We start from the raw sequence: 27,261 nt of genomic DNA, 5'->3' as shown, positions 1-27,261 counted from the left end.
CCTCGACTGTGAGTCCTCAACAGGGACCCCTGACCATTAGGTCCAGTTGTGACCGACTCTGGTGTTGCAGCACTCATCTTGCTTTATTGGCCGAGGGAGCCGGTGTACAGTTTCCAGGTCATGTGGCCAGCATGACAAAGCCACTTCTGGAGAACCAGAGCAGCACATGGAAACGCTGTTTACCTTCCTGCCAGAGCGGTACCTATTTATCTACATGCACTTTGACGTGTTTTCGAACTGCTAGGTTGGCAGGAGCTGGGACCGAAGCAAGTACAGAAAGTGAAACACAGGCAATCTCTGAAATTTGCAAGTCTCTGAATTTTGCAATGCAGTTCTTCAACTAAGTAATGTGTACAAAAATGCATATACTAGAGTAAGTGTTCATGACATGCACACTTTAGTGGGGGGGGGAGTGCATCATATCAGGGGGAAATGCTTTGTTGAAACATGTAAGAAAATTCGCAAACTGATGTGGAAATATTGAGAACTGAATTCAAGATTGCAAAAATGACAAACCAAAATGGACATATTACTCCATCCCAAGACCCTGGTGATGCTCACAGAAGGAAGTGAAAGAACACTTGAAATTCCTGGGTATGTCAGCAAAACTTGAAAAATAGAGATTTTCCTCACATCATGCCAGAGACAGGGGCTTGTCCATGGCAGGGACACACTCCCAGGTTGCACCTGCTCTGCCTTTCAAGTTGGCAGACTTAGGCTTGAGCAGCACAGCGGCATGCAGTGAGCTCCCCAGACCCCACTAGGAAACATTGCCAGGATTTTATTTATTTTTTGCCTCATAAATCCTGGCTTCCCCCTGCCTGAACCTCCTCACTGCTTGCAAAGGGCAATGAGGAGCTACTGCCATTGAGTTCGGGACGTGGCCAGAAACCCTGAACCCCCAATCTCTTGGCTGGAGCAGGGGAGGGAGGAGAAAGGGAATGTTTTTTTTTTTGCCCTCTTGACTGAACGTTTGAGCCAGGAAAGGAAGGGAGCTCCATTTGTAACTGTAGTGAGCATGGCCTGTGTCTTTAAGAGGCATGTGGGTTTGTAACAGAAACACCTCTCTCCACTTGGGAGTGGTTTCATCAAAAGTTCATTGGACCCTTCATCTTATCAATGTAGGAAGTACAGGGTGAGTCCTTTAAAAGAGGCGCCGTGGATACAGAGTACCCACGTTCCACGGTGCCTCTTTTAAAAGACTCATCCTGTACATGCTATGCTGAGTTCTGCTCACAGATAAATGCAGCTGCTGAAGTTTCCCTGACTCCTCCTGCTTCCCAGTATCAGGGCAGACTCATTGCAAGGATTCATCACACAGTAAGTACGCTTCCCAGACCCACGGGGTACTCTAGTAGCTGCTATATAACAAAGGCTGCTCCTGTTTCCAACTGTCTGAGGCCTGTGCTCTCACAATACTTTCTGTATTCAAGGTTTACTTCTTTCAGATCATCTCAATCTTCTCCTCCCCTTGAAGAACTCTTCCCCAATTGCCCTCTTCTGTTTTCCAGATCGGAACATGAAGGGATTTCAAATTAACTGGTATATGCTATAAATGACTGCAGCAGAAGGAGAGAGACAGGTCTATTCACTGGCTCCGCTGAGAGACCTGCTCCTTTGGCTCCTCGCCTCCCTTTACTGCAGGCATCCCCAAACTTCGGCCCTCCAGATGTTTTGGACTACAATTCCCATCTTCCCCGACCACTGGTCCTGTTAGCTAAGGATCATGGGAGTTGTAGGCCAAAACATCTGGAGGGCCGCAGTTTGGGGATGCCTGCTTTACTGTCTGCTATCTGCAGCCATCCACTGTTTGCAGCTGTGAGAGAGATGGGAGAGCAGTGCTTCTGCTGAGAGACCAGCTTCATTTCACTTCTCTTCTTCCCAAATAGATTCCATGAAATTTACAAACTGGTTTTCCACCTTCTTCCCTTTTCCCTTTCAGATTGTCTTTTGAGATTTTCAGGCCGTGGGTGGGGACTGTTTGCTTTGCTTTCAGTTTACTGCTGTTACGTAAATGTTTTCAACTACTGAGCATGTGAAATGCTTTAAATCAAGAAATGAGTATCAAAGGTTCCAGATTGAGGCAAAAGTTCGCCTCACCTGACCTCCTATTGGCAGAAGCAGGGAAGAGCAAAGACTATTTTGCACTTCAGCTAAATAGTCCCCTACTCATAGTGTGTGAGTAGGTCCAGAAGCACTTATGTCATACCCTCCAACATTCAGCAGGCGAAAATATGGACATCTCCCACAGACATTTTCATCTGGGGAACCTTGAAGGGTATGCAACCACAGTTACGTGCAATGATGTAAATGTCAGGTAAAATGTTTCCCATGTATTTGCATGTGAAGCTGTGCTAGGACTTTAAAGGTTATGCTCCAACACAGGAAACTTGTAACATATCAAAATGTATTCTCATATCAAAATTTACTGGTTGAGTTGCCAAACCAAATTACCCATTGCTGAAATCTACTCCCTGATGTTGGGAAAGATTGAGGGCACAAGGAGAAGGGGACGACAGAGGACAAGATGGTTGGACACTGTTCTCGAAGCTACCAACATGAGTTTGACCAAACTGCGGGTGGCAGTGGAAGATAAGATAAGATAAGATATCTTTATTGTCATTGTCCCCTTGCGGGAACAACGAAATTACTCGGTTGCTACATCCACTCAGATAAAGCATTCCGCATAATCCAAAATTACAAAACCTAATTAAAAACAGTAAATATAATACAAATAACAAGTAAAATAAGATGACTTCAAAGTCCAGGCTTTCCATTTAAGGCCAAAATCGCTCTAGAGAAGAAACTGTTCCTGAGACGGCTCGTTCTTGCCTGCATAGTTCTATATCTCCGTCCCGATGGCAGGAGCTGAAAGAAATGGTGACCAGGGTGCATTGGATCTCTTGATATGTCTAGTGCTTTTCTATGGCACCTGGTGGTATAGATTTGTTCTAAGTTGGAGAGTGAGCAGCCAATAATGCTCTCTGCTGTTTTAATAATTCTACACAGCCCTGCTCTGTCCTGAGAAGCACAGCTTCCACACCAGACACATAAACCGTACGTGAGCACGCTCTGTATGGCACAGTGATAGAAGGCAAGCAGCAGCCTTTGTGGAAGATGGTTTTTCCTTAAAATTCTCAAAAAATACAGTCTCTGCTGCGCCTTCTTCACAAGCCCTGGCGTGCTCTGGTCCATGGGGTCACGAAGAGTCGGACATGATTAAACGACTAAACAACAACAACAACTCCATCTGTTCCTTTACTCTGAAATAAGCCTTTCCTTCACTGATCCATAAACCAAGACAGTATTTGTTTTTCTGGCTAGTAATATAGTAACGGGACACGGGTGGTGCTGTGGTCTAAACCACAGAGCCTAGGGCCTGCCGATCAGAAGGTTGGCAATTCAAATCCCCGCAACGGGGTGAGCTCCCGTTGTCCAGTCCCAGCTCCTGCCAACCTAGCAGTTCGAAAACACGTTAAAGTGCAAGTAGATAAATAGGTACCGCTCCGGCAGGAAGGTAAACGGCGTTTCCGTGCGCTGTTCTGGTTCGCCAGAAGTGGCTTTGTCATGCTGGCAACATGACCCGGAAGCTGAATGCTGGCTCCCTCGGCTAATAAAGCGAGATGAGCGCTGCAACCTCAGAGTTGTCTGCAACTGGACCTAATGGTCAGGGGTCCCTTTACCTTTAATAAAATAATAATAATAATAATAATAATAATAATAATAATAATAATAATAATTTATCATTTGTACCCTGCCCATCTGGCCAGGTTCCCCCAGCCACTCTGGGCGGCTTCCAACAAAATACTAAAATACCAAAATCCATCAAACATTAAAAGCTTCCCTAAACAGGGCTGCTTTGAGATACCTTCTAAAGGTCTGGAAATTGTTCTCTTTGACCTCTGGTGGGAGGGCATTCCACAGGGTTGGTGCCACTACCAAGAAGGCCCTCTGCCTGGTTCCCTGTAACATGGCTTCTCGTAGCGAGAGAACTGCCAGAAGGCCCTCGGCGCTGGACCTCAGTGTCCGGGCAGAACAATGGGGGTGGAGACGCTCCTTCAGGTATACTGGACCGAGGCCATTTGGGGCTTTACCTTTAATATAGTAAAAAAAAAAAGTTGAAAAAGCACCCCTCAAACAGCAACAAAATTGGGACACAACGAGAACAAGTAATTGACCAAGGACACAGACAGGCTAGGTAGGGCAAACAGGGACAATTTGGAACATGAGAGCATCCTGCTTTCCTCAGATTGCCTGGGGAGTAGCAAACCAACAGTGACCACCACATCCAAAGCTCTGTAAGCTCATGCCAGCCAGGGTGGAAATGGAGGGGGAGAGGGACAGCTTCTGTTTTCTTTTTTGCTGTAGCAGGTCCAGGCTGGCTCAGCTGAAGGGCTCAGATCAGGCTCTCCTTTGGGGTGTGTGTGTGGATCCAGCAGGCCCATGGCTGGTGGCCCTGCTTCTCCCTTGCCCCCCACCTATAATGCCCTATTTCCAGATCCTCATCCTCCATAAGTGTCCTGGAAAAAATGGGTCATCCTGTTTTTTTACTGTGAAAGAACAGGGGCCATTTTGATTGCTGTGATCTTGCACAATTTTGTGGTGCTTTATTAAGGGCTGTGATCTTGCATGGTGCCCCAAAATGTGTGTATTTGGGTGTCATGCAGGAAAAAGAAGGGTTTTTGGGGGGAGGGGGAGCGACGTGACATGAAATCATGTGAACGCATGGCAACCAAAATGGCCACCGTGCTCTCGTGATAAAAAATGGTAAGATGGTGACTGGGAAGATGGTGTCCTGGATTCAAAGTGTTGGAGGGTATGGAGCCCAGTTGGACTGCTGTCCAAGGAGGTGATATAAATTAATTGTGTGACTAATTTGTGCCCATGATCTTGTTAAGATTTGAAAGCCTGATATGATGTGTAATCAGAACTGAGTTCATTGGAATATTTCCCACCATGCCTGGTGGCATCACTTGAACATCTCTTGCTGGCCCATCACCACCTCTTGAAAGATTCTCTTCCTCCTGCTCCCCAGCTATCTCCCCAGCTTGGTTCTAAAACTGTAGCTACCTGAATGTCCTTAAGGATGTGGCATAATCTCTCTCTCTCTCTCTCTCTCTCTCTCTCTCTCTCTCTCTCTCTCTCTCTCTCTCTCTCCTCATATATTCAGTTTTTCAGCATCATCAATGGCTTATTTCAAATATAAGGGGATCCTTTTTGCTCATCCGATCTACTCAGAGGAAACACTCAGCTATGTGGACAATGAATTCCAACTGTTTGATGACGATATAGTGAACGTCGCTTACCCCAAGTCAGGTGAGTGGTACAACTGGTGATGCATAGACTCTGAACTTAACAAGGCAGCTCTTTATATGGTATTATTTATAACTTCACCAACTTTAAATATGAAGCACACAAAGAATATTAAGCAATACAATATCTAAACCCCCCCCCCATGTTTAATTATGGTCATTGAACATAAGGACAAAGAAACATTAACAGTTTGTCATAACTACAAGGTGATTGTATGTGGCCTACATTAATAATTGCATTTCTCACAAGTGGTTTTTTTTTAATGGGCAGCCAGGTCCAAAATGGAGAGTTACATGAAAGATGGGCATCTGAAAAAGGAAAATTTGGGTAGTTAAAAAATTCATGCAAAAAAAAAAAAGTCATGCAAAAGTTAGATTATGTAAGTTGGTGTAAAAAGTGAGTGATAAGAATGTCAGAAGTAAATGAAGTAGTCCAGGCTTTCCTAAATCCTCATACCCTAAAACACAATCGCCTGGTCCTGAGAAAAGTCCACAAACATTTCATGTCAGAACTTCATGTCAGAATTGTTTCAACTTCACTAAGCTGCACCAGTTCTGAATTTTGGAAATCCTGTCCCATAGAAGAGTGCTGAGGAGCAAGCTGTGGGCAAAGATCCATTCCAATTCTTATGATCCACTAATTGATTTCACAACGGCCAGGCATTCACTAGGAAGAAAACTGGGAACTAGATCATCGAAAGGTGTGCATTGCAAACCCAAGTGGATTTATGGAAAAAGACTGACTGGTGGACTTCCTCCTAGGTACCCACTGGATGTCAGAAGTGTTGGGTTTAATCAGGAGTCATGGGGACCCCTCATGGGTTCAGAATGTACCAATTTGGGAAAGGACACCCTGGATCGATATTCCTGAAGGGCTGAAGATTGCCTTGAAATATCCTCCCCCCAGGCTCCTGTCTACTCACCTGCCATTCCAGCTTTTCCCCAAGTCCTTCCTCCACTCCAAGGCCAAGGTAAGAGAGGAACAGTTGACATAGCAATCTCCTGCCTTTCTGCCACATAGATGTGGGGGGACTCTGGAGCACAGACACTTGACACAGCCCATTTACTAGAGGATGCCATATTTTGCACTACAGCATTGGGAGGAATACTGGATATCTCCTTAGCAGTTGTCTGATTGCAGGAGGATTTGAATTGGTCATGGTCCACATGCATGGTCAGCCCAGGTCCTTTGCCATGATAACCCATATGCTCAGAAAACCTCACTGAAGAAGAGGTTTGAGGCTCCCCAAGAATCACCAGCCTAGGTTCCTGGACATGTTAAGCAACATGATTTGCTCAATCTTTTGCACACTTCTTCTTGGGCACCAGACATGCACCTGCACTCCAGAACCAGACTCTTCCTCCTAACCCTACTCAGAACTAAGAGGAAGGCAAGTCATTGGTAAATACAGAATCTGCAGAGGAGTGCTCACCTGGCTGCAAGAAGATTCTGGTAGGAAGGGCCTATTGTGGGGTAGGGACAAAATCAGGTGCATATTGTAGCCTAGCTGATAAGCAGGAAGGGGAGTGTCTGATTGTACTTCCATAAAACCTCTCAGAAATGGAAAATGAGCGAGGTCCCAACCAAAGAAGAATGGCAACATAAACTGATGGAATACACACAGCTTGCAGATTTAACATAGAATAAGAGAACAAGAAGAACATATGTTTAAAGAAGACTGGAAAATGTGTGGGTGAAAATTGTGTTCATTTAGACCCATCAAAATTAATGCACCAACATTAGCCACTATTTTCAGTAGATGTACTCTGAGTAGGAATAGCATGGGATACATCTGGTTGGCATCCGTCCATCTCGGGAGACATTGAGGAGAGTGCCTTTGAGGGTGAGGTCAAAACTGTTGTAAGGTTACAGAGCCTGCTATGGCTGTAGAGGCCAATGATGGAGAGACATGTTTTGTTGCAGCTGGAGCAGATGAAGGTGCATCATGGTGTTTCTTCTCTCTGTACTTCTCCCAGCAGACATTCCTCCAATGGTCACACAACCTGAGTGTCCGTCTCCAGGCAGCAAGGTTGTCTCCAAAGGATTCCCACATGGTGGGGTTGATGTTGCCAGCCTTCCTATCATGTTTACAGATGTAATGCAGAGTTGTAATGCAGAGTTCCTTCCAGCTCCCCGTAGAGCACATCTTTGGGGATACATCTAACAACAGTAAATTAAAATAAAAACATTCCTTCAGTAGCACCTTAAAGACCAACTAAGTTTTTATTTTGGTATGAGCTTTCGTGTGCATGCACACTTCTTCAGTAAATTAAATATGCCTTTCATGAGAAGTGCTCAGGTGTCTGTGGTGGCCATTTCACTATTTCCAATGTTAGAGCTGCCTGGGCTCTCCCTAAATGTGCCTCTGCCTCTGTTACAGGTAGTCTACACAATGCGTAACCCCCGAGATGCGATGGTTTCAGGCTACCACTTCTTCGGAGCCTTTAAAGATTTGAAGGATTATGGAACAATGGACGTGTTCATGGAGTGGTTCCTGAGTGGGGAAGGTATGGAAGGAGGCAAACCAGCCAGTCTCATTTGCTCTGACCCAGCACAATGTCCACTACCAGAAAGGCTCTCTTCTTAGCTAACCCTATAGTCTTATCAGAGAAGTATAATTTGCAGTTGGCTACACAGAGAAAGGGAGAAATGGGGTTAAGTCCTACGATCGTCGTTTCCTTTTAAAGAAAATTAATAAATGCCCTTAACAAATGGGTGAGAATGCAAGCAACATGTTATTTTCTAGGTTCCTCATTGCTGTTTCTTCTACATCTTCAATAGCATGCTTTCCATTTCTCTGGTACCTCTTTACATCTTACCACTGCTTCCTCTTCGTTCCTCCAGTGCTTTTTGGTTCCTGGTTTGACCATGTGAAAGGCTGGATGGAGATGAAGGATAGAGCCAACATCTTCTTCATCACTTATGAAGAACTGCAGCAGGTACAGATCCAAGCTTGACTGTGTCCACACACTACCAGTTTTGAAATATTGTATTGTATTGGCAGCCTGAGACAGGATGGCTTCTGCACAGTGATGGCAGCAAATTCCACACCCTCATGGTATAAACATTACCAAATGTGCACTCCAAACTGAAATGAATGCCTGTTGTGTGCCTCTTGATCAAGGGCAAGCTCTGTATATTATGTAAGGTGCGACAAACCCCCTCGCCGACGCTGTCAATAGATTATGAGATGAAAAGCTTATGAGATGAAAAGGTATCAATAGATTATGAGACGCTGTCAATAGATTATGAGATGAAAAGGTATAGGGTAAAGCGATCCCCACTCAATTCCTTATACCTTAAAATAAACCCCTCGATTCTGGGCTTCTCAGTAAAGAGATTCTAATTCCACCTTTCGTTGCCTGATCTTACAAACACTCAGGGCTATTTGTTCAGTTGTTCCCGCAAGGGGACAATGACAATAAAGATATCTTATCTGAGTGAACAACCTCTTGCCTACAGAACAGGGACTCCCTCAACTCAGATCCCCACTTTATCAAACTTGTGGCGCTCTAGGTTTTCAACATACTGCCCTTCCTGTGTGACTCTAGGACACAAACTATCTCCTTTTCCTTAGGTAAATTTTGCCCTTTTCTGAGTCTCCACCTCTGTGAGTTTTAATACACTGCTGGAATAACCAAGACGATACTCTTTGGCACAAAAAGAAGATGAATTTTATTTACTTGAGGACATAGGTTTTTCTTTTCTCAACGATGCATAAGTTTACAAGCTTAGTTACAGTTATACATTAACTCTGTCCAACTTTAACTTCAAGTTATCCTAAGCCTAACCTAAACCACCACTATCCTGGCCCCACAACCTTCTTCTTCCCTCTTCGTCACCTCACTCCCCCGCTTCCAACTGCCAAAACGGTTATTCCCTCCTTTTTAAACCAGGCACCATCCAGATGCGCTGTCAATTAAGCTGGAGGTGGATTAACTCTTTCTAATCCCGGGTGTAATAAATTTTCCATCTTGGCTAATCCGTTACATAAGTCTCTAAGGCAGGGGTCATCCGACTTTTCAGCAGGGGGCCGGTCCACTGTCCCTCAGACCTTGTGGGGGACGGACGGACTATATTTTGAAGAAAAGAACGAACGAATTCCTATGGCCCACAAATAACCCAGAGATGTATTTTAAATAAAAGCACACATTCTACTCATGCAAAACCACACTGATTCCTGGACCGTCTGCGGGCCAGATTTAGAAGGCGATTTGGCCGGATCCGGCCTCCGGGCCTTAGTTTGCCTACACATGCTCTAAGGCTACATATCAATCCTTTACTTTCCCCTTCTGCAGGACCTTCGAGGCAGTGTGCAGAGGATCTGTCGTTTTCTTGGCAAGGAGCTGAACAGCCAACAACTTGAGGCTGTGGTGGAAAACGCCTCCTTTCACAAGATGAAGGACAATAAGATGTCCAACTTTTCCTTGACACCAGATGACCTTTTTGACCACACGAAGGGAAAGCTCATGAGGAAAGGTAATCACTTTGGTTGCCATACCAAAGTATGTGCCAAGGAATAAGGCCATAATGCTCCATGCCAGGGGTGAAAACCTTTTCTTTTTCTGTGGATGGCTGTTGCCTTGCAGAAAAAGCCAATCAGCAACTACACCAAGCGGTGGAGCCAGAGGCAAAATGGGGCGAGTTTGCAGAATTGCACACCTTTCTCTTTGTGCAACATCTTACATTATGTTTACCTTTAACAGATGAACATACCAAATCAAAGCAAGAAATTATTCTGAGAACAAGGTGTGCAAGATTTTAACAGTTGGCTGATACTGAGGACTGCCTGAAAACAGGCTGAGGGGCACATATTCTCAAGGCCATCAATACACAGTAGTCGCCTCGGGGTTGTTTATGCTAGAGTTGGCAGATTCTGTGCCCTTAGCATCTATTTGGAAAGCAAGCAGAAATTCAGCAGGTAAAGCTTTCCTCATATCTAAATGCAAACTTCCCCGAGTCCTAGTTTTCATGGCCACAGAGTCTGTTCCTCTAAAGCAACAGAAGTAACTTAAACTGAATTGTTTTGCACATCATCATTATTTATTATAGTTACAGGTAGGCAGCCGTGTTGGTCTGCCGTAGTTGAAACAAAATAAAAAAAATCCTTCCAGTAGCACCTTAGAGACCAACTAAGTTTGTTATTGGTATGAGCTTTTGTGTGCATGCAGTGTGTATCTGAAGAAGTGCATGCACATGAAAGCTCATACCAATACCAAACTTAGTTGGTCTCTAAGGTGCTACTGGAAGGATTTTTATTATTATTTATTATGTATTTCATAAAATTTACATAACACTGAATTATAGAGTGGTTAAAGAGTAATTTCGTTGTTCCCGCAAGGGGACAATGACAATGAAGATATCTTATCTTATCTTAAAATGGGTGGGAGGCAGGAATAGCACAGCAATTGTCATGTTTGTTTGCCATTCTAACACATTTTTACATTATCTCACAACTATTTCTATTCTTAAAAGCATCAACTATCTTCCGCCCATAATTCATCTTAATCCAAATCTAAATTTATTTTCCCATCCATCTATCCTCTATTTCTCCCTTTAGCCTCAAATTTATATCCAAAAATTTTCCATACATTCAAATTTTATTTCTTTTATCATAACAACATTTAAACACTTAAATCTAACAGCCCCCCCCTCCCCTGGACTCAGGGTCTCCCAGATGAATCAGCCAGTTCCATAGGTTGTTCCAGTTTCAGGCCATCTTGATCAGTCAGAAAATAACATCCATTATTACTCCTCACCCCACTCCCACTGCTGCATCTTGCTTCTAAATAGCAAAGGAACAGTGTCTTCCATTTTACTTGTGGGCGACAGGCTTTTAGGGCCAGACACTGCAGCTCAGCACCTCACCACTGCTTACTATTGGCTCCTTTTGATGCCAAGGGGCTTCCACTTTAAATAAAACCTGCAATGCTACATTGGTGGAAGAACAAGAGACACGCCTTTCATGAGTGTATGAGACTGCCTACTCAGCTCCCTTTCCTCATGGAGCTCTCTGTGATTCAACAGGAAAAGGTAGCTGGAGGAGACAACCAGCAACTCCAGGCAAGGAGCGTACCCAGCGTGTGGCAGGGAGGGGCCGTGGCCCCCCAGAAGCAAAAAATAAGCATGGCAAAAGCAGCTCCCCGTCCTCCTCCCCGCTCCCTCCCTGGCTGTCTCTCCGGCAAAGCCTCTCAAAGGGGAGGAGTTGTGAGCGGGAGCCGGGCTATCGGCTCCTTGCCTTAGCTGTCCCAGCTGCCACGCCCTGCCTACTGCACCCAGCCAATAGGGCTGGCTCGGAGGCAGGGTTTAGTTGCATTCAACCAGCCGGCAGCAGCCCTGAGTCATCCTTCCTTATTGCCTCCAGTCCTCCTTCGCTCCTTGGGCTTTGAGCCGGCAGCACCTGGCCGCTCGCCCCTTTCGGCTTTTCCTGGCTTGTCCACAGAAGTGGAATAGGTTCCTTCTCCCTGGGAGTGGTAACGTTCGGGGATCAGGGCTTGTACCTGCAAGGGGGGGGGCTTTAGCAAAGTTTAGCAAAGGCTTTTGTTGGGGAGGGGTGCATCTGGGAACGTGGCTGAGCGTTTTTCCCTTCCTGCATCTGGGAGCGTTTTCCCCCTTCCTGCTGCTGCTTGGCTCCTCCCCCCTTACTCCTCACTCCCCGTCTTTGCCTCTGTTGGGATTAATAACATATCTTTGTGGGGCGTGTGTGTGGCTGAGGGAAGCGTGTCCTGGCTGCACGGCTGTTTTATTTTATTTTATTTTAGTTGTATTTGTGGGAGTGGAGCTTCCCCCCCATCTTCGGCCAGTGAAGGTCAGCCTAGCTCGTTGGGGCAAGTAGTTAGCTTTATTGTGACTTTATCTTGCCTGCTCTGTTGTCCTTTTGCCCAGCCACCTAAATTGCTCTTAATAGTTCTCATTGTCTGAGCCTGCAGTTGTCAATTGCCTGTCAATTGCCTTTCCGTTCTCGTCGCCTAGCAACCAGTGTTTCAGAGGGATTTCTTCATCTGAAGAAGTGTGCATGCACACGAAAGCTCGTACCAAAATAAAAATTTAGTTGGTCTTTAAGAACAGAAACTTCTGCACTGTACCCGGTAGCCAAAGCCAATTAAACTGCTTTTTAACGTAGCTTAAGTTCTATCTTAAATGGTGTGACTCACCCTGGGGACTGTTCCAGGATCTTTTCATCAAATTTGTACAGCAAAAAACAGTTGCTGTTTTTGAATGCTTTAAGAATAAATAAACAAAGCCCTGGGAAACTAAAGTAAGAAGATAGAGAAATTGGATAACAAATCCCCCTCCCCCAGAATGTATCTAAACTGCGCCTCGTGATTACATAACCATCAATATCAAGAAATTTCCCAAATGGGTTTGGGGAGCTGTGAATTCTTAATTTTCTGAAGCAAACTTAAGACATGTTTATCAATTCAAAGGTATGGATATAGATCACTCAAAATCACAAAAGGGAGGGGTGTATCCTGCAACTAAAACAACAACTCTAATGTAGATTTATTTTGTTATAAAAATGCACACACCATGGTTTTGTTTCTGTTGGTTATTCTTCACATTTGCCTTTCCTTGTTCTTTGTATGCATGAAGACAACCCTCAATACCAACTTTTCAGATGGAAATAATATGTATCTGTCTCTCTTCTGCACACCTTTGCTGAGTATTTTAATCATAGTATCACAGAACTGGATGGTTGGAAGGTACCCCCAAGGGTCCTCTAGACCAACCCCCTCCAGTGCAGGAATCACACCACAAGCATCTCTCACAAAACAAGTTTGCTCCATCTTCCCTGTGAACAGGCCTTCAGATACAACAGAATAACAGAACCATTCACAGAGTTGGAAGGGAACCACCAGGGTCATCTAGTCCAACCCCCTCCAATGCAGGAATCTTTTGCCCAACATGGGGCTTGGAACCACAACCCTGAGATTGAGTGTAAGCGTGGTGTCAGCTCCCTTAAAAAAGGTCAACAATAAAAAAGGTCAACAACTCTGGGAAAGGGTGGGCGCCGGAGGGATCGCCGGATATGCTTAAGACGGCCCTGGGTGCCAATGCGGGGAGGGCGCTGCAAGAAGGGGGCTCTGCCGCCACCTAGGTGGAAAGTTCACCACTGCATCAGGCCAACGGGGAACTGACTTGGAGCAGCCAGCCTCCTGAACCATGGCTTGCCCCCCCCCCCTAGTTTTGATCCTGGGTACGCCCCTGGCCCCAGGTCACCAACATGTCTGCATTAGTTCGGCTGGAGTGCCAAATCAGGAAGGTGCAATAGTTGTGGGGGGGATCAGGGCAAACAGTCAGGAGGCATGTGCTTTCCCCTCTAACGTCAGCCACCTGAGGGAGCTGCCGCATGCCTGAGCCTGAGGAAGAAATGTTCCCATTTCAACCGAAGTAATATCAGCTGAACTTCTTTGTGGTTGCCACTTACCCTTGTGTTGTTCCAGGGATTTCTGGGGACTGGAAGAATCACCTGACAGTGGCACAGAGCGAACACTTTGACCGTGCTTATCGGGAGAACATGCGTGGTGTGAATATGACCTTCCCTTGGGACTGAAGAATCCCAGATAGTTGCTCCTCTGTTCTCCACCCTCAAATTCTAATGTGCCGTACGATTTGGGTACCTTATGCTAAATAAACAGATACCTGATCAGGGAAGGTAGTTGGGTTTTTTTTGGTTTTTTTACAGGTGTGTTTTCTTTTAACACATGCTGTCTCCACTGTAGTGGCAAAGCTGAAAGCAGGTTTCGCCCAATCCCCAGGGAGATTGTGCAAATAAGTCAAGGGTGAGTTCTTGTCTCTGTCAAGAGTGATGAGCTATGAGTGCATGAAGCGAGAACACTGAGGAGATGACTTACAGAAGGAACAAGAAACATCTGAGGAAGTCCCACATGTAAGAAGTAGCTCCCACTGTTTTCAGTGGGATATATTATTTAGGAAGACTGGAATCCTAGCCCCATTTATCTGGATTTTAAGTGTATTTAGAATGGCAGTTTTACAGTGCAATCCTATACTAATGTCCACTCAGACGTAGGAATGTGTGAATCTGTTGTCAGTTCCTCATTTTCCCAATCTTAAGTTCAGTTTTTGATCTATCCACAATTCCGTTCGTAATTTTTTTTAAGTCCTCATGGAAATTCACCAGCATTTTGTTTAAAATTTCTACTATACACATTTGTATGCAAGTTCCCTTAATTTACACATTTTTGCAAATAAAATTACCGAACAAAAAACAGTAGCGTAAATTATTTCACACACAGTTTACCCAAGTATATGAATTTTTGTATACATTACGTCACCGGAGAACTTCATTGCAAAAATTGGAGAACGCTGAATTTTGAAGGGTTGCTGTACTGTATTTAACTTTGCATATTGTTTTGGAAAGTGTGAATTAGGTAGGTTCACCTTTGAATGTGAACTAGATTTTATTCCCCACCCCACCCCTACTCAGAAGTAAGTTCCACTGAGTTCAACAGGAGTTACTCACAGGTAATTTTATATAGGAGCACATCACTAAGAAATTACAATCCCAAACAGGTGTTGATTTTCAAGTTTTGTTTTATTTTACCTACATTTGTGAAATGTAAAATACTAATAATAAAGGTGCAGGATTACTTATTCCGACAGCCAATACTTCAGGGAAGTTGCAATTCCTTTTGCAAAAGTCTGTCTGCATGGCCGGTGCAAGTGGCACCGCGGTTCCATTGAGGCCTAACTGCAAACTGAAAGCAATAAAGATTTGGAGTTTACTTATAAAGTTCGCAACTGCCCTTTCATGTTTTACAGCTGTTTCTAGATTCCGGATATTTTACAGCAAAAAGCTAAACAGATAAACACCAAAACATTGCCAACTCTGATATAAACAACAAAACACTGCCAAAACACTTTAAAAAATAAAAGAAATTAAAATAACACTTTAAAAAATTATGAACCACAACACATTTTTTAAAATTTTTTTAAGAGGAATCCTCTGAGCACGCCCAGGTTCATATTTTAGACTCACTTAAACTTGACTGCAGTAATTAAGCAGAGTTTCCTTCCGCTGTCCTGATGCTAAACACATTTTTTTGTATGTAGTAGAAAAATGAAGTAAAAACAATAACATGCTCCTCTGTAACCACATAGATTAATACGCAGCTGGCCTCCCCAGCTATAAAATGTTTAATAAGAACAACTGCCATGACCATTTCCTGTCATTCAGCGTCCACTAAATTCATCGGGCTGTTTTCCTTTTTTGAGGGGTGGGAGTTATAGTGGACACAATAAGATCTAAAAAAATTCCTTCAGTAGCACCTTAAAGACCAACTAAGTTTTTATTTTTCTATGAACTTTCATGTGCATGCACATTTCTTCAGATACACTGAAACAGAAGTAACCAGACCCTTATGTATATTCAGAGGGTGTGTGTGTGTGTGATGGGAATGGGTGATGGGCTGATAGGAGTGGTAAACCTGTTGATGACTGTTAACGACTGTTAATGACTGCAATTGGTCTTGCGGGAAAAAGCAAGGGCTGAGGTGCTAAAGAAAGCTTGATCATGTATAATGAGATAAGAATCCTATGTCTCTGTTCATACCAGGTGTCTCCATGGTTTTAAGCTTGGTAAGGTAAAGGTAAAGGTAAAGGGACACCTGACCATTAGGTCCAGTCGTGACCAACTCTGGGGTTGCGCGCTCATCTCGCATTATTGGCCGAGGGAGCCAGCGTATAGCTTCCAGGTCATGTGGCCAGCATGACAAAGCCGCTTCTGGCAAACCAGAGCAGCACAGGGAAACGCCGTTTACCTTCCCGCTGTAGCAGTTCCTATTTATCTACTTGCATTTCTGATGTGCTTTCGAACTGCTAGGTTGGCACGAGCTGGGACCAAGCAACGGGAGCTCACCCCGTCACAGGGATTCGAACCGCCGACCTTTTGATCAGCAAGCCCTAGGCTCAGTGGTTTAACCCACAGCGCCACCTGGGTAATGAGTTCCAATTCAGCAACTTTTCTTTCCAGTCTGTTTCTGAAATTTTTCTGTAATAAAACAGCTGCTTTGAGATCTTGTATAGAATGTCCTGGGAGATTGAAGTGTTCTCCTACTGGTTTCTCTGTCTTGTGATTCCTGATGTCAGATTTATGTCCATTTATCCTTTGGCGTAGGGTTTGGCCTGTTTGTCCAATATAGAGAGCTGAAGGGCACTGTTGGCATTTGATGGCATACACAATGTTAGAAGATGAGCAATTAAATAGTCCTGAGATGGTATGTTGGATGTTGTTGGGGCTAGGATCCTGAGATGGTATGTTGGATGTTGTTGGGGCCAGTATCCAACATACCATCTCAGGACTATTTAATTGCTCATCTTCTAACATTGTGTATGCCATCAAATGCCAACAGTACCCTTCATGCCCTCTATATTGGACAAACAGGCCAAACCCTACGCCATAAGCTTCCCCTGGGAATGTTTTCAGCTGTAAATCATTAACTGCATATCAAAGGGCATTGTGAACATTGTTCATTTCACCTTGCCATACTGCTGGCAGAACAAGGGAAAGGAAGAGACCAGAAGAAGGGAAGATCAGAAACAGCCTCTGGTTGTAAGTATGGTACAGGCTGAATTCTAAGGTGGGTTGGAGGATCCTTTAGGGCTATAATAGGAGGGGGGTTGTTTCAAAGGTTTGTTTATTGTTACTCAGAACCTCCAAGTCCCATAGAGCCAAATGTATACCTCTTTGGTCAGGGCCGTCTTAAGCCCATCCAGCGCCGTGGCACAAAGGTCCCTCCAGTGCCCCCCTCTGAAAGCGCAGCACCGAAGGGATCATGCTGAGGCAGCTGCCTTTCTATGAGCTGGTGGGCTACAGGCAGCCCCCTCCGCCTTGCTGGCCAAACCAGCTCCTGAGAGGTCAGACTTTGCTCCAGAGCCTCTCCAAGGACCCGGGAGTGCCAAAGTGACTGCGGCACAGCGGGTGGCCACCTCTGAGGACTCTGCGCTGCACCTCCTCCTCCTTTCCCCCATGCTGGGTTCCGCTCAGTCGAGCTTCGCCACCAGCACGCACACCGCGGGACCAGCAAGAGCCGCTTGGGCACTGTGTGTGCGCTGGTGGCGAAGCTTGACTGAGCGGAACCCAGCGCGGGGAAAAGAAGGAGGAGGTGTGGTGCGGAGTCCTTGGAGAAGGAGAGAGACCCAGTGCAGCCTCTCAGCTCGTGGAGCACAGTCCTGGCCAGACCGCCGCAACCCTGCGCTCACTTGGTGCCCTCCAATGCCCAGTGCCGTGGTTCACTGCACCACTAGCCTCTATGGCTAGGGCGGGCCTGTATTTGGTTCATAAAAGCCCTCATGCTTTGGGCAGTTGTGGCTGTCTTACTGACTCAGCACCCCCACTTTTGCTGCTATATTCACAGTTTGTCTCTTAAACAGTGATTGTGTGTCAAGGCCCTGTTGCTCATTGATCAAAACAAGCAGACACAAGTGTTTAGGATTATGAGCTAAAACAGGCCACAACTTTTTTGGTTACAGATGTGAGCGGTTTGGCTTAGGCATTGGGTGAAACCAGGCTACATCTACAGCAGGCATCCCCAAACTGCGGCCCTCCAGATGTTTTGGCCTACAACTCCCATGATCCCTAGCTAAATAGGACCAGTGGTCAGGAATGATGGGAATTGTAGTTCAAAACATCTGGAGGGCCGAAGTTTGGGGATCCCTGATCGACAGGCGAACTAAGGGTAAACCACCAGAAGGGGGAGCCCTATGACTTACATCAAATAGGGGCACCTCAAGGGATCCCCATTTGGGACATGGCATGGCCCTAGCCCACGCCCAGGCTTTGGACAGGATCCACACCCCCAGATCCCTTTAACAGGATATCCTTATTGAGGAGGGGCAATATCCCCTCCATTAAACAAAGGTTTACGCAGTGCCTAGCCTTGCAAAGTTGTGACGATTGCTACAAGGCAGGCAAATACCAAATTGCAGATACCAATTGCCAAGTGGAAATATTCCTACCCAGCCCCAACAATAAGGCGGCTGGCATTTGTTCATAGCAAGGTCATGCATACCAAAGTTTGAAAAGAGGTTGGGTGGGTTGGGAGATCCGGCAAGGAGGCGTGAGAAAGAAGCCCCTGGCCGCACAGCAGTTTAAAAAACCCGCGGCCACTTTCTCCGCCAGCATAGATTGGCCAAGCAGGGTGATGTGGCTGGAGCAGGCACAGAAGGGGGTGTCAATCCTATGACCACGAGCAAGGGCCCGGATGCCCAGCCACAATGCTGCCCAACACGAAAGGTGGGCAGTCCTACTTGAATGTCCCAAAGGATGAGGTATCAAAACTAACTCTCTCATGTTGTTATCGTTTAGTCGTGTCCAACTCTTCATGACCCCATGGACCAGAGCATGCCAGGCACTGCTGTCTTCCACTGCCTCCTGCAGTTTGGTCAAACTCATGTTAGTACCGTGTTTCCCACATTTTAAGACACCGTCTTATAATTTTTTTACTCAAGAAAATAAGCCTATGGCTTATTTTCGGGGGGTGTCTTAGTATGGTTCCTGCCTCCTCCTGCCGCGACCGGCGTTGCTGCTGCTGGGCTGGCAGCACTCTGCGAAGGCAGGAGAAGCCGGCCAGACCGCTGGGGGGGTGGGGTAGAAAAAAGTTCGGAGCGCGTCCCAATGGCAGCACTCCTCATGCGCCACAAAAGCTACCAAACAACTGGGGGGGGGAGGTTAAAAAGGTGGCCGGAGCGCAGCCTTATGGCAGCGCTCCTCACACACCACAAAAAAGACGCAGAAAACTGGCAAACAGCTGGAGGGGGCTAAAAAGCAGCAGCGGCCACAGCTTTAAATGGCTGGATCGCGCCTTCCGTCCCGCGCTTGCGCTGCGCGCCAGGTTTTGCCCGATCCGTCGGGGAGCAGGGAGCGCTCAGAATCTGGTGAGGGGGGTCTTTCTTCCCATTTGGGCGCCCGAGCATCGCCGCTCGAGAGGCCGGAGGCTCTCGGCGGAGTGGTCTGGAGGAGCGAACGCAAGCTCTTGGCTGGCTGGCTCGCTTTCTTTTTGTTGCTCACGGAAGGCGGAAGGGGCCAGCAGGGCTCCCGCCACCGTCAGTCGCCCCGCCGCCCCTCTGCCTTGGGCCATGCAGCCCACAACGTTCCGGCAGCGCGGCTCCCGCTGCCGTCAGTCGCCCCAGCGGCGCGGAAGGGCCAGCGGACCCGGCCGCCGCTCTGCCGTGGACCATGCCGCCGCTCTGCCGGCCGCCGCTCTGCCGTGGACCATGCAGCCCACAATGTTCTGGCGGCGCGGAAGGGGCCAGCAGGGCTCCCGCCGCCGTCAGTCACCTCCGGCCGCTGCTCTGCCTTGGGCCATGCGGCCCCAGAACGTTTCGGCGGCGCGGCTCCTGCCGCCGCCTGTCACCCGCCGCCGCTCTGCCTTGGGCCATGCGGCCCCAGAACGTTTCGGCGGCGCGGCTCCTGCCGCCGCTTGTCACCCGCTGCTGCTCTGCTTCGGGCCATGCGGCCCCACAACATTCCGGCAGCGCGGAAGGGGCCAGCAGGGCTCCCGTCACCGAGGGGTTTCCCGTCACCGAGGGGTTTCCCGTCACCGAGTGGGGAGGCTCCCAGCGCGGCTCGCCTGGCGACGCCGAAAGAGGGCCGAGCGCGCGGTGCTTGTGCCTCCTCCTGCTTCTCCCCCCCCCCCGCCCGTGTGAGAAATTAGCAGTTGAGGGCGAGGACGGATAGAGAGCTGCACGGCGCTTCAGCAGCAGCAACAGCAGCAACCAGTTCCAGGTGGCTCGGGGTATGGCTTATTTTCGGGGTATGGCTTAATTCCGCAAAAGTGTAAAAATCCTGCTACGTCTTATAAAATGACTACGCCTTAAAATAGGGGAAACACGGTAGCTTTGAGAACACTGTCCAACCATCTCGTCCTCTGTCGCCCCTTCTCCTTGTGCCCTCCATCTTTCCCAGCATTAGGGTCTTTTCCAGGGAGTCTTCTCTTCTCACGAGGTGGCCAAAGTATTAGAGCCTCAGCTTCAGGATCTGTCCTTCAGGATCATATATCTTGATGTGTGTGTGTGTGTGTGTGTGTGTGTGTGTGTGTGTGTATAATCTTGATAAGTATGTTCTAATGAATATTAATGTGTTTGTGAGAGGGGGTTACAGCTTTGTTTTTGCTTTATTGTGTACTTTCTATTTTTGTGTGATAAACTGCACTGTTATCTTCGGCAGTATACAAATTTAATTAATGTTGTTGTTGTTGTTGTTGTTGTTGTTGATGATGATAACAGCATCTTTACAGTTTTTCAGTGTGATCAATGGCTTCTTTCACATACAAGGGAATCAGTTTACCTGTAGTGGACTACTACTCAGAGGAAACGCTCCGCTATCTTGAAAATGAATTCCAAATGTTGGATGATGATATAGTGAATGTCACTTACCCCAAGTCAGGTTAGTGGTGCATTTAGGTAATTTTAAACTTGGAGTAAATGCTGTTTCAAAGATGATGATGTCATATTTCAGAAACATTAAACAATAAAATAGCTAATCTCTGCCAGCATCCATTTTTTGATGCTTCATATCTCTTACAGTCTTTGTATATTAAGACACACCTTTTTTGACAACTCGGATCAAGTAATAAAAAAAGTTTCATTTAAAACCATTTATTATGGTCCTGTCATGACTAAAGGCTGTGTATAACATTCTACCCTACCAGGAGTGCCATGCAACTGACAAATGCATCTTAAACTCATTATTTGAAACATCGGACACCTAAGCGGATGGATTTTTGTATTTCTAGATACACAGCCCCTGAAATGAGGACTCTATTAACACCATCATGATAAACCTCCTTTCTCAGGGGTACCTTAACAATTAAGGTATAGCTGACCTATAAAAAGATCAGGAAGATACACTCTTGCTTAAGAGAAAGATGCTTAAGAAAAAACGGTCCAAGAATTTCAGATGTTCCTCCAAAACCTCTACAGCCAACTTGAATCAATCATTTCGTTTCCCGTTTTCTCTCCCCTCATCCCTCCCCGCCCCCCTCAGTATAAAGCTGTTTTGGATTCCTGATTAAGCAGACAAGGTTCGTATCATTGATTGCAGAATCAGGTGGTATTCTCCTTCAAATGGAGGGCCACTTAAAGAATCTGAGGCTTAATTACGCCCTCTTGCGGAATATCTGTTCTTCAATACTGGAATAGCTGGATCACATGTTTGATCGAGCATGAAGCTGATTTGCTATATTTTAACAGGGAGATTCTAGAGCTGTCATCCATGAATACTGATTGTATACAGAAAGCTAAGTAATATGTCTGCTATAGATTAGTCACACTGCTGATATCCTCACCTGCTCCACCCTCTTCAAAATAGTTCATTCAATTTGATTCACCATGTTAAACTAGACATGAATTTTTGGAATCTTGCCTGTGTAGGAGGGTGCTGAGTAACTTGTTCACAAAAAACCATTCCAATTTTTTATGATCCTTTCAATTGATTTCGCATGGGGCAGACTAGTGGTACTGAGCCATGGAAGGGGAGAGGGAACAAGATAAAGGAAATGTGTTTATTGCAGAATCAAGAGGGGTTGAGAAGACTACCTGACATTCCTCTAGGTACCCATTGGATGCAGGAGATCATGGGCTTAATCTGGCGTGATGGAGACCCCTCCTGGGTCCAGAGTTTACCTGTGTGGGAACGGTCACCTTGGATAGAGAATATACCGGGCCTACAGCTTGCCCTGAAATCTCCTCCACCCAGGCTCCTGGCATCTCACCTGCCTTTCCACATTTTCCCCAAATCCTTCCTGCACTCCAAGGCCAAGGTAAGAGAGGAACAATTGACACATCAAACCTTCTTTTGGCTCCTTCCTTCAGCTTCTTTTGGCTCTGTTAGGCAGCACGACCTGCTCAGTGTTTCAAACACTTCACCTATGGCCCTAGGAAAGGCAAGTATCTGACCCAAAAAGGGTGGGGAGATAACCCCTGCCCAAATCAAGGATGGAGGAATTTGTTGCATGAGGTGTAGCAGAAAAACACACACCAACAAACACTGATTCCTACAAGCTGCTGAGGGTATAAGGTGATATACAAATTTAATAAACAAACAAGTAAAACAACAGTAAATTAAACAACAAAGATTTTGCTTCATTTTCATGAGATCCACCTAAGCTGCCTCAGTCTGTCTACAGTTAGGGCTGCTCCTGTTGCCTTCCCTAAATATGTCCCCTCCTTCTCTTCCAGGTTATCTATACCGTGCGTAATCCCAAAGACGTGATGATCTCATATTACCATTTCAGCAAGGGCCTAAAAATAGTGAAGGACCCTGGAACTTTGGAAGAGTTCATGGAAAATTTCCTGAGTGGGAATGGTAGGGAAAGAGGGAAATCAGCCTGTCTCATTTATTCTCTTCAATGCTCTTTCCTGCCCTCTCCTTTCCTTTCTGTACAATCCCCAGTGAGATAGGTGGGGAGGGGGTGGGATAGGAAATGGTCCCACAGTACTCACCTCATTTTCTATATAAAAAAAGTAACGAATGTCATTAAAAGGGGAATTGGAATGGCTGCAACATGTGGAAAGGGCATATTGTGAATCCTCGACTCTAGTGTCATAGACAATATTGGATCTCTTGTCTATGTAAATAGAATCATTAGACAACCTGGTTGCTAGGTGGTGCTGGGTTTAGTTATATCTGAGTGGCATTGAAAGTTCCCTCCTTCTGTAAATAGGTACCACTGTGGTGGGCAGGTAAACGGTGTTTCCTTGCACTCCAGCTTCCATCATGGTGTCCCGTTGCACCAGAGGTAGTTTAGTCATGCTAGCCGCATGGCTCATGGTTGCCTTTGACTGGACTTAACTGTCCAGGGGGCCTTTATCTACCTTTTCCCCGATCAGGTGAATAAATGTCTTTTGTAGGTTCCTGACTGGTGTGTCCTCTATGTCTTTCCTCTCGCCCCTGAAACTGTTTACATTCCACTTTGCTCTTCAAGTGTCTTATGGTTCCTGGTTTGAGCATGTGAAAAACTGGATGGAGATGAAGGACAGGTCCAACTTCTTCTTCATCACCTATGAAGAACTACAGCAGGTATTGGCCCAGCCTTGACAATATTCACACTTCCAGGTTGTGTCTCCAACTTTGTGTCATGTGACATATCATTTTGCCATTTTTTTTGTTCTGAAAAAGTCTACAATTGGCAAGGTGATTCTGAGTTAGAGAGGTACAAATGCCCATAGTAAATTCTCACTTTTATCTGGTGCTTTCTGTCCAGTTGCAGTTAGTTGGTTCTGCATATGTCTGTGCTCTGTTTCATTGTTTGCTGATGCAGAAATATATGCATTTTTAGCACACACTACCATCACAGATGGGGACGCGGGTGGCACTGTGGTCTAAACCACAGAGCCTAGGGCTTGCCAATCAGGTGGTCAGCGGTTCGAATCCCTGTGACGGGGTGAGCTCCCGTTGCTCGATCCCAGTTCCTGCCAACCTAGCAGTTCAAAAGCACATAAAAGTGCAAGTAGATAAATAGGTACCACTCCGGTAGGAAGGTAAACGGCGTTTCCATGTGCTGCTCTGGTTCACCAGAAGCAGCTTAGTCATGCTGGCCGCATGACCCAGAAGCTGTCTGTGGACAAATGCTGGATCCCTCAGCCTATAGAGCGAGATGAGCGTGGAACCCCAGAGTTGTCCGCGACAGGACCTAATGGTCAGGAGTACCTTTACTTTTTAACCATCACAGCTATCCAGAGATATCTGCAAATCAATTACCTTCCCCACATGTTCCCTTTCAAAATTAATGAAACAGGGAGTCCTCTTAGCCAAGAGCCTTAGGACTTTTGGAAAATATATATATCTGATAAGAATAATATTGGAGAAAACTGGGTATTGAAACTTGCTTAACCTAAGTTATATCCCAGTTTCCAGCGGCCCTTTAAAGTACACTTCATGCAGAGTATATGCAGTCAGAAGTCGACCTGGCTAAGAAAACACCACCAAGAGTGTAGGGAATTATATACCTTATATGAAACCCCTTACTAGCTGCACACTTGTAAAAGTATACAGATTAAAATACAAACGGTTGGGTTTCTTTAACTGAAAAACAAACTGACTCAAAAGAGACTTTAAACTAAAGATAAATGCTTTCTCTCTTAGCAACTTTATCTACCCACATTCCAACCTTCAATCCATTCCAAACCTCCCATAAACTCCAACATAACTCCCAGCAAACTAGCTTTATAACTAAACAACTCTCATACTAAGATTCAACTAAGGAATCTCTTAAACCAAGAGTCTCTCTTACTAAGATTCAACTTGGAATCTCTTAAAATGAGAATCAACTAAGTATTCTCCAACTAAGGTACTGATCTCACTGAGAGATACAGTTCTCCTAAGAGATATATTCAACCGAGAGAGTGATCTACTAAGAGATGAATCAAACTGAAAGATACAGAAGGGTTTCTGGCAGAGCCTTATATACAAGGAGCAGAGCCCACGCCAGTGAGCAATTAACAGAAATCACCGGCACCTGTTTCTCTTAAACAGACAGTATTTACATTAGACTGGCTCTAAAGTAACTTGACTATTCAAAAAATCCAACAAGGACACCTTAGAGACAAAGCTCATGGTGTGACTAATGGCCCATCACAAATCCACCTATCACTGCAAACCTAAACATGCCCTTTCAGAAGTAAGTTCTATTGAAATCAGTGGGGCTCACCATCAGGTAAGTGGGGTTAGGACTGAAGCAATTCTTGCTACCTTGATTTCGCAATTCAGTATAAAGTTGCTATCCTGTCTTGTTTCTCTCATGTCAGGAGGGACAGTTTAGTTGTGCTGTAAGTGCAGAAAACTTGGATGGTGGTGGGGATGTAAAGGATTTTTAAATTTAATTTCATTATTGAAAGAAACATTTAAGGTGGTAAGAATGGGCAATCAAATCCAGATGGTTCTCCCTCTTTAAAAAAAAACTGTGGAGCAGTGATAACACTAGCAATTTTCAGAAGAGATTATTTATTTCCTTGTGAAAAGAACAATAATGATTGATGTGTTCCTTTGGTCTTGAAAATGTTATAGGGGGAAAAATCACAATAGGATTTCATCCTTAATCTGCCCCCTAAAACCACATACCTATGGATGAGCATCTCTGAATTCTGTGGGGTTTACTTCTGAGTAGACATGGTTAGGATTGCAGTACAATCCTTTAAACATATAATAACACTTCTGATGTGGCACCTTTATGCATCAATTAATATATTAGCAACATACTTCAAAGCAATTTATGTATCTATATACAAAGTATGTGTGTTTAAAAAGGAAAGTGTCCTTTGTAGAGAACTAAGGTGATTAGTGCTTACAGCAAGTCTGTGCTACAATGGGGGTTTGAATGACCAGATGAAACGAACCAGTTTGATAGCCCTGAGTTTTCCATTGATTTCCCCAACATTTTTATTTTGAGTTCAGAGTTCCTTGCTTCTCCAATATATTTAAAATAAAATAAAAATGGCTTAAGGCCAGTGCGTGGTGGCATTCCTTTGTTCTACAACAGATCAGGTGCGGCCTACAATCTGCTGTTCTGTACTTAATTCAATGTCTTCAAACATTGTCTCCAGTATTTCCTGGGTCCTGTACTGAATTTGAGGTAGCCTTGAAGCATTCTTGCTCAATGCTCCCTGCAAGAATGCCTCTGTATTCTTTTTTCTCAAAGGGCAGATCCCCCTATGGTAGTGTCAATATGAGAATTCAGTCATTTGCTTTTACCTTCTGCAGGACCTACGAGGAAGTGTGAAGAGGATTTGTCATTTTATTGGTAAAGAGCTGAGCAGTCAGCAAATCGACTCTGTGGTGGAAAATGCCTCTTTCCACAAGATGAAAGGCAACAACATGTCCAACTTTACTCAATTTTCAGATACCTATTATGATCACACAAAAGGAAAGCTTATGAGGAAAGGTAACAAAATACCCAGTGATAAACAAAGGCCGTGGCTTGTGCAACCTATGAAGTGTGTGTGTGTGTGTGTGTGTGTGTGTGAGAGAGAGAGAGAGAGAGAGAGAGAGAGAGAGAGAGAGAATGGGAGTAGTGTGGGGAAGAAATTTGATTCAGTTCACATTGAGTAAGCCTACTCATCTCATACTTTCCTGTACTGAAATTCAACAGTTCTTTGAAATTCACACCGCTCTGAATTTTGCGTGCTATTTTCCACACAGCTGATCAGTGCAAAAATGAAACTGCTAGCATAATGTAGGCAAGTAAATGCATATATTAGTGACAATAACATATGAAAATGGATCATAATAGGGAAAATGGCTTGCAAAAATGTGCATTGTGTAAAATTGCATACAAAAATGTGTATATTGGGAGAGATTTGTATTAAAATGTTGATGGATTTTCATGGGAACAATTTTTTTTAATAAAAAATGCAAACCGGTGTGAAAATGTAGAGAACTGAATTTAAGATTTGAAAAAAAGAGAGAAAAGGAGAAAAACCAAAATTGACAGATTTGCCCATTCTTACTTGTGGAGCTTTAGGAAAATGCAGCTAAGTAAGTCTAGGCCATCAACATGGAAGCATGACTACTACTGGGTTACAAGTTGAGGGAGGGCCTGGGAAGAACAGCCAGGGAGCAGGTTCTGCTATTCCTTAAAAAAGCCACTTGAGGCAGCTGCCTTGCTTCATCCAGTAGAAGCGCAAGTCCTGAGCAAGACAAAATGGGGTCCTGGTTTTAGTTGAAGTAATTTTAGTGGATCTTTTTTGTGGTTACAAAGTGGTTTCACACCCTCTTGTGTTGTTCCAGGTATCTCTGGGGACTGGAAGAACCACCTGACTGTGGCACAGAATGAACACTTTGACCGTGTTTATCGTGAGAACATGCAGGGTCTGCGCATGGCATTTCCATGGGACTGAAGAATGTCAGATTATTCTTCCTGCTATTTTTGATTCACATGGTTCTTGTGGTTGAGGTGCGTCCTGCTAAATAAACAGATTTCTCAATAGAAA

General features: G+C 45.2%; 2 protein-coding genes across 17 annotated transcripts; both read left to right on the top strand.

Moving 5' to 3' along the window:
* Window positions 1-1,130: 1,130 nt before the first annotated feature.
* On the top strand, window positions 1,131-13,968 carry LOC118086723 (sulfotransferase 2B1). Its single transcript, XM_035118715.3, has 7 exons — window positions 1,131-1,320; window positions 5,171-5,316; window positions 6,075-6,283; window positions 7,694-7,820; window positions 8,158-8,252; window positions 9,612-9,792; window positions 13,758-13,968. The coding sequence occupies exons 2-7, from the start codon at window positions 5,187-5,189 to the stop codon at window positions 13,865-13,867; spliced, it is 852 nt and encodes a 283-aa protein (XP_034974606.1). The 5' UTR covers window positions 1,131-1,320; window positions 5,171-5,186; the 3' UTR covers window positions 13,868-13,968.
* LOC118087279 (sulfotransferase 2B1) lies at window positions 11,627-27,261 on the top strand. 16 transcript variants are annotated; one of them, XM_060275681.2, is made up of 8 exons: window positions 11,665-11,786; window positions 16,157-16,271; window positions 20,571-20,719; window positions 21,886-22,094; window positions 22,513-22,639; window positions 23,259-23,353; window positions 26,033-26,213; window positions 27,059-27,261. In XM_060275681.2, exons 3-8 carry the CDS (start codon window positions 20,587-20,589, stop codon window positions 27,166-27,168), a joined length of 855 nt encoding a protein of 284 aa, XP_060131664.1. In that variant the 5' UTR covers window positions 11,665-11,786; window positions 16,157-16,271; window positions 20,571-20,586; the 3' UTR covers window positions 27,169-27,261. The 16 variants fall into 16 exon arrangements, with proteins under 16 accessions (XP_088527277.1, XP_060131664.1, XP_088527280.1 ...); XM_088671154.1 differs by having other exon boundaries at window positions 11,684-11,786; window positions 20,608-20,719; XM_088671159.1 differs by having other exon boundaries at window positions 11,692-11,786; window positions 20,608-20,719; window positions 21,846-22,094.

The sequence above is a fragment of the Zootoca vivipara genome, chromosome 6 (genome assembly GCF_965207765.1).
Source record: "Zootoca vivipara chromosome 6, rZooViv2.hap1.1, whole genome shotgun sequence".
Lineage (NCBI taxonomy): Eukaryota > Metazoa > Chordata > Lepidosauria > Squamata > Lacertidae > Zootoca > Zootoca vivipara.
Note: the sequence above shows the minus strand (reverse complement) of the source record. Positions and strands in the feature narration are given on the sequence as shown.

Coding starts and splice junctions, on each gene's coding strand:
- LOC118087279 (XM_088671150.1), top strand. CDS start 18,665: ATGGACCAGAGCATGCCAGGCACTGCTGTCTTCCACTGCCTCCTGCAG. Junction 18,728..20,607: donor TGCAGTTTGGTCAAACTCAT/GTTAGTACCGTG, acceptor TTCACATACAAG/GGAATCAGTTTACCTGTAGT. Junction 22,640..23,258: donor AAATTTCCTGAGTGGGAATG/GTAGGGAAAGAG, acceptor TTGCTCTTCAAG/TGTCTTATGGTTCCTGGTTT.
- LOC118086723 (XM_035118715.3), top strand. CDS start 5,187: ATGGCTTATTTCAAATATAAGGGGATCCTTTTTGCTCATCCGATCTAC. Junction 6,284..7,693: donor TCCTCCACTCCAAGGCCAAG/GTAAGAGAGGAA, acceptor CCTCTGTTACAG/GTAGTCTACACAATGCGTAA. Junction 7,821..8,157: donor GTGGTTCCTGAGTGGGGAAG/GTATGGAAGGAG, acceptor TCGTTCCTCCAG/TGCTTTTTGGTTCCTGGTTT.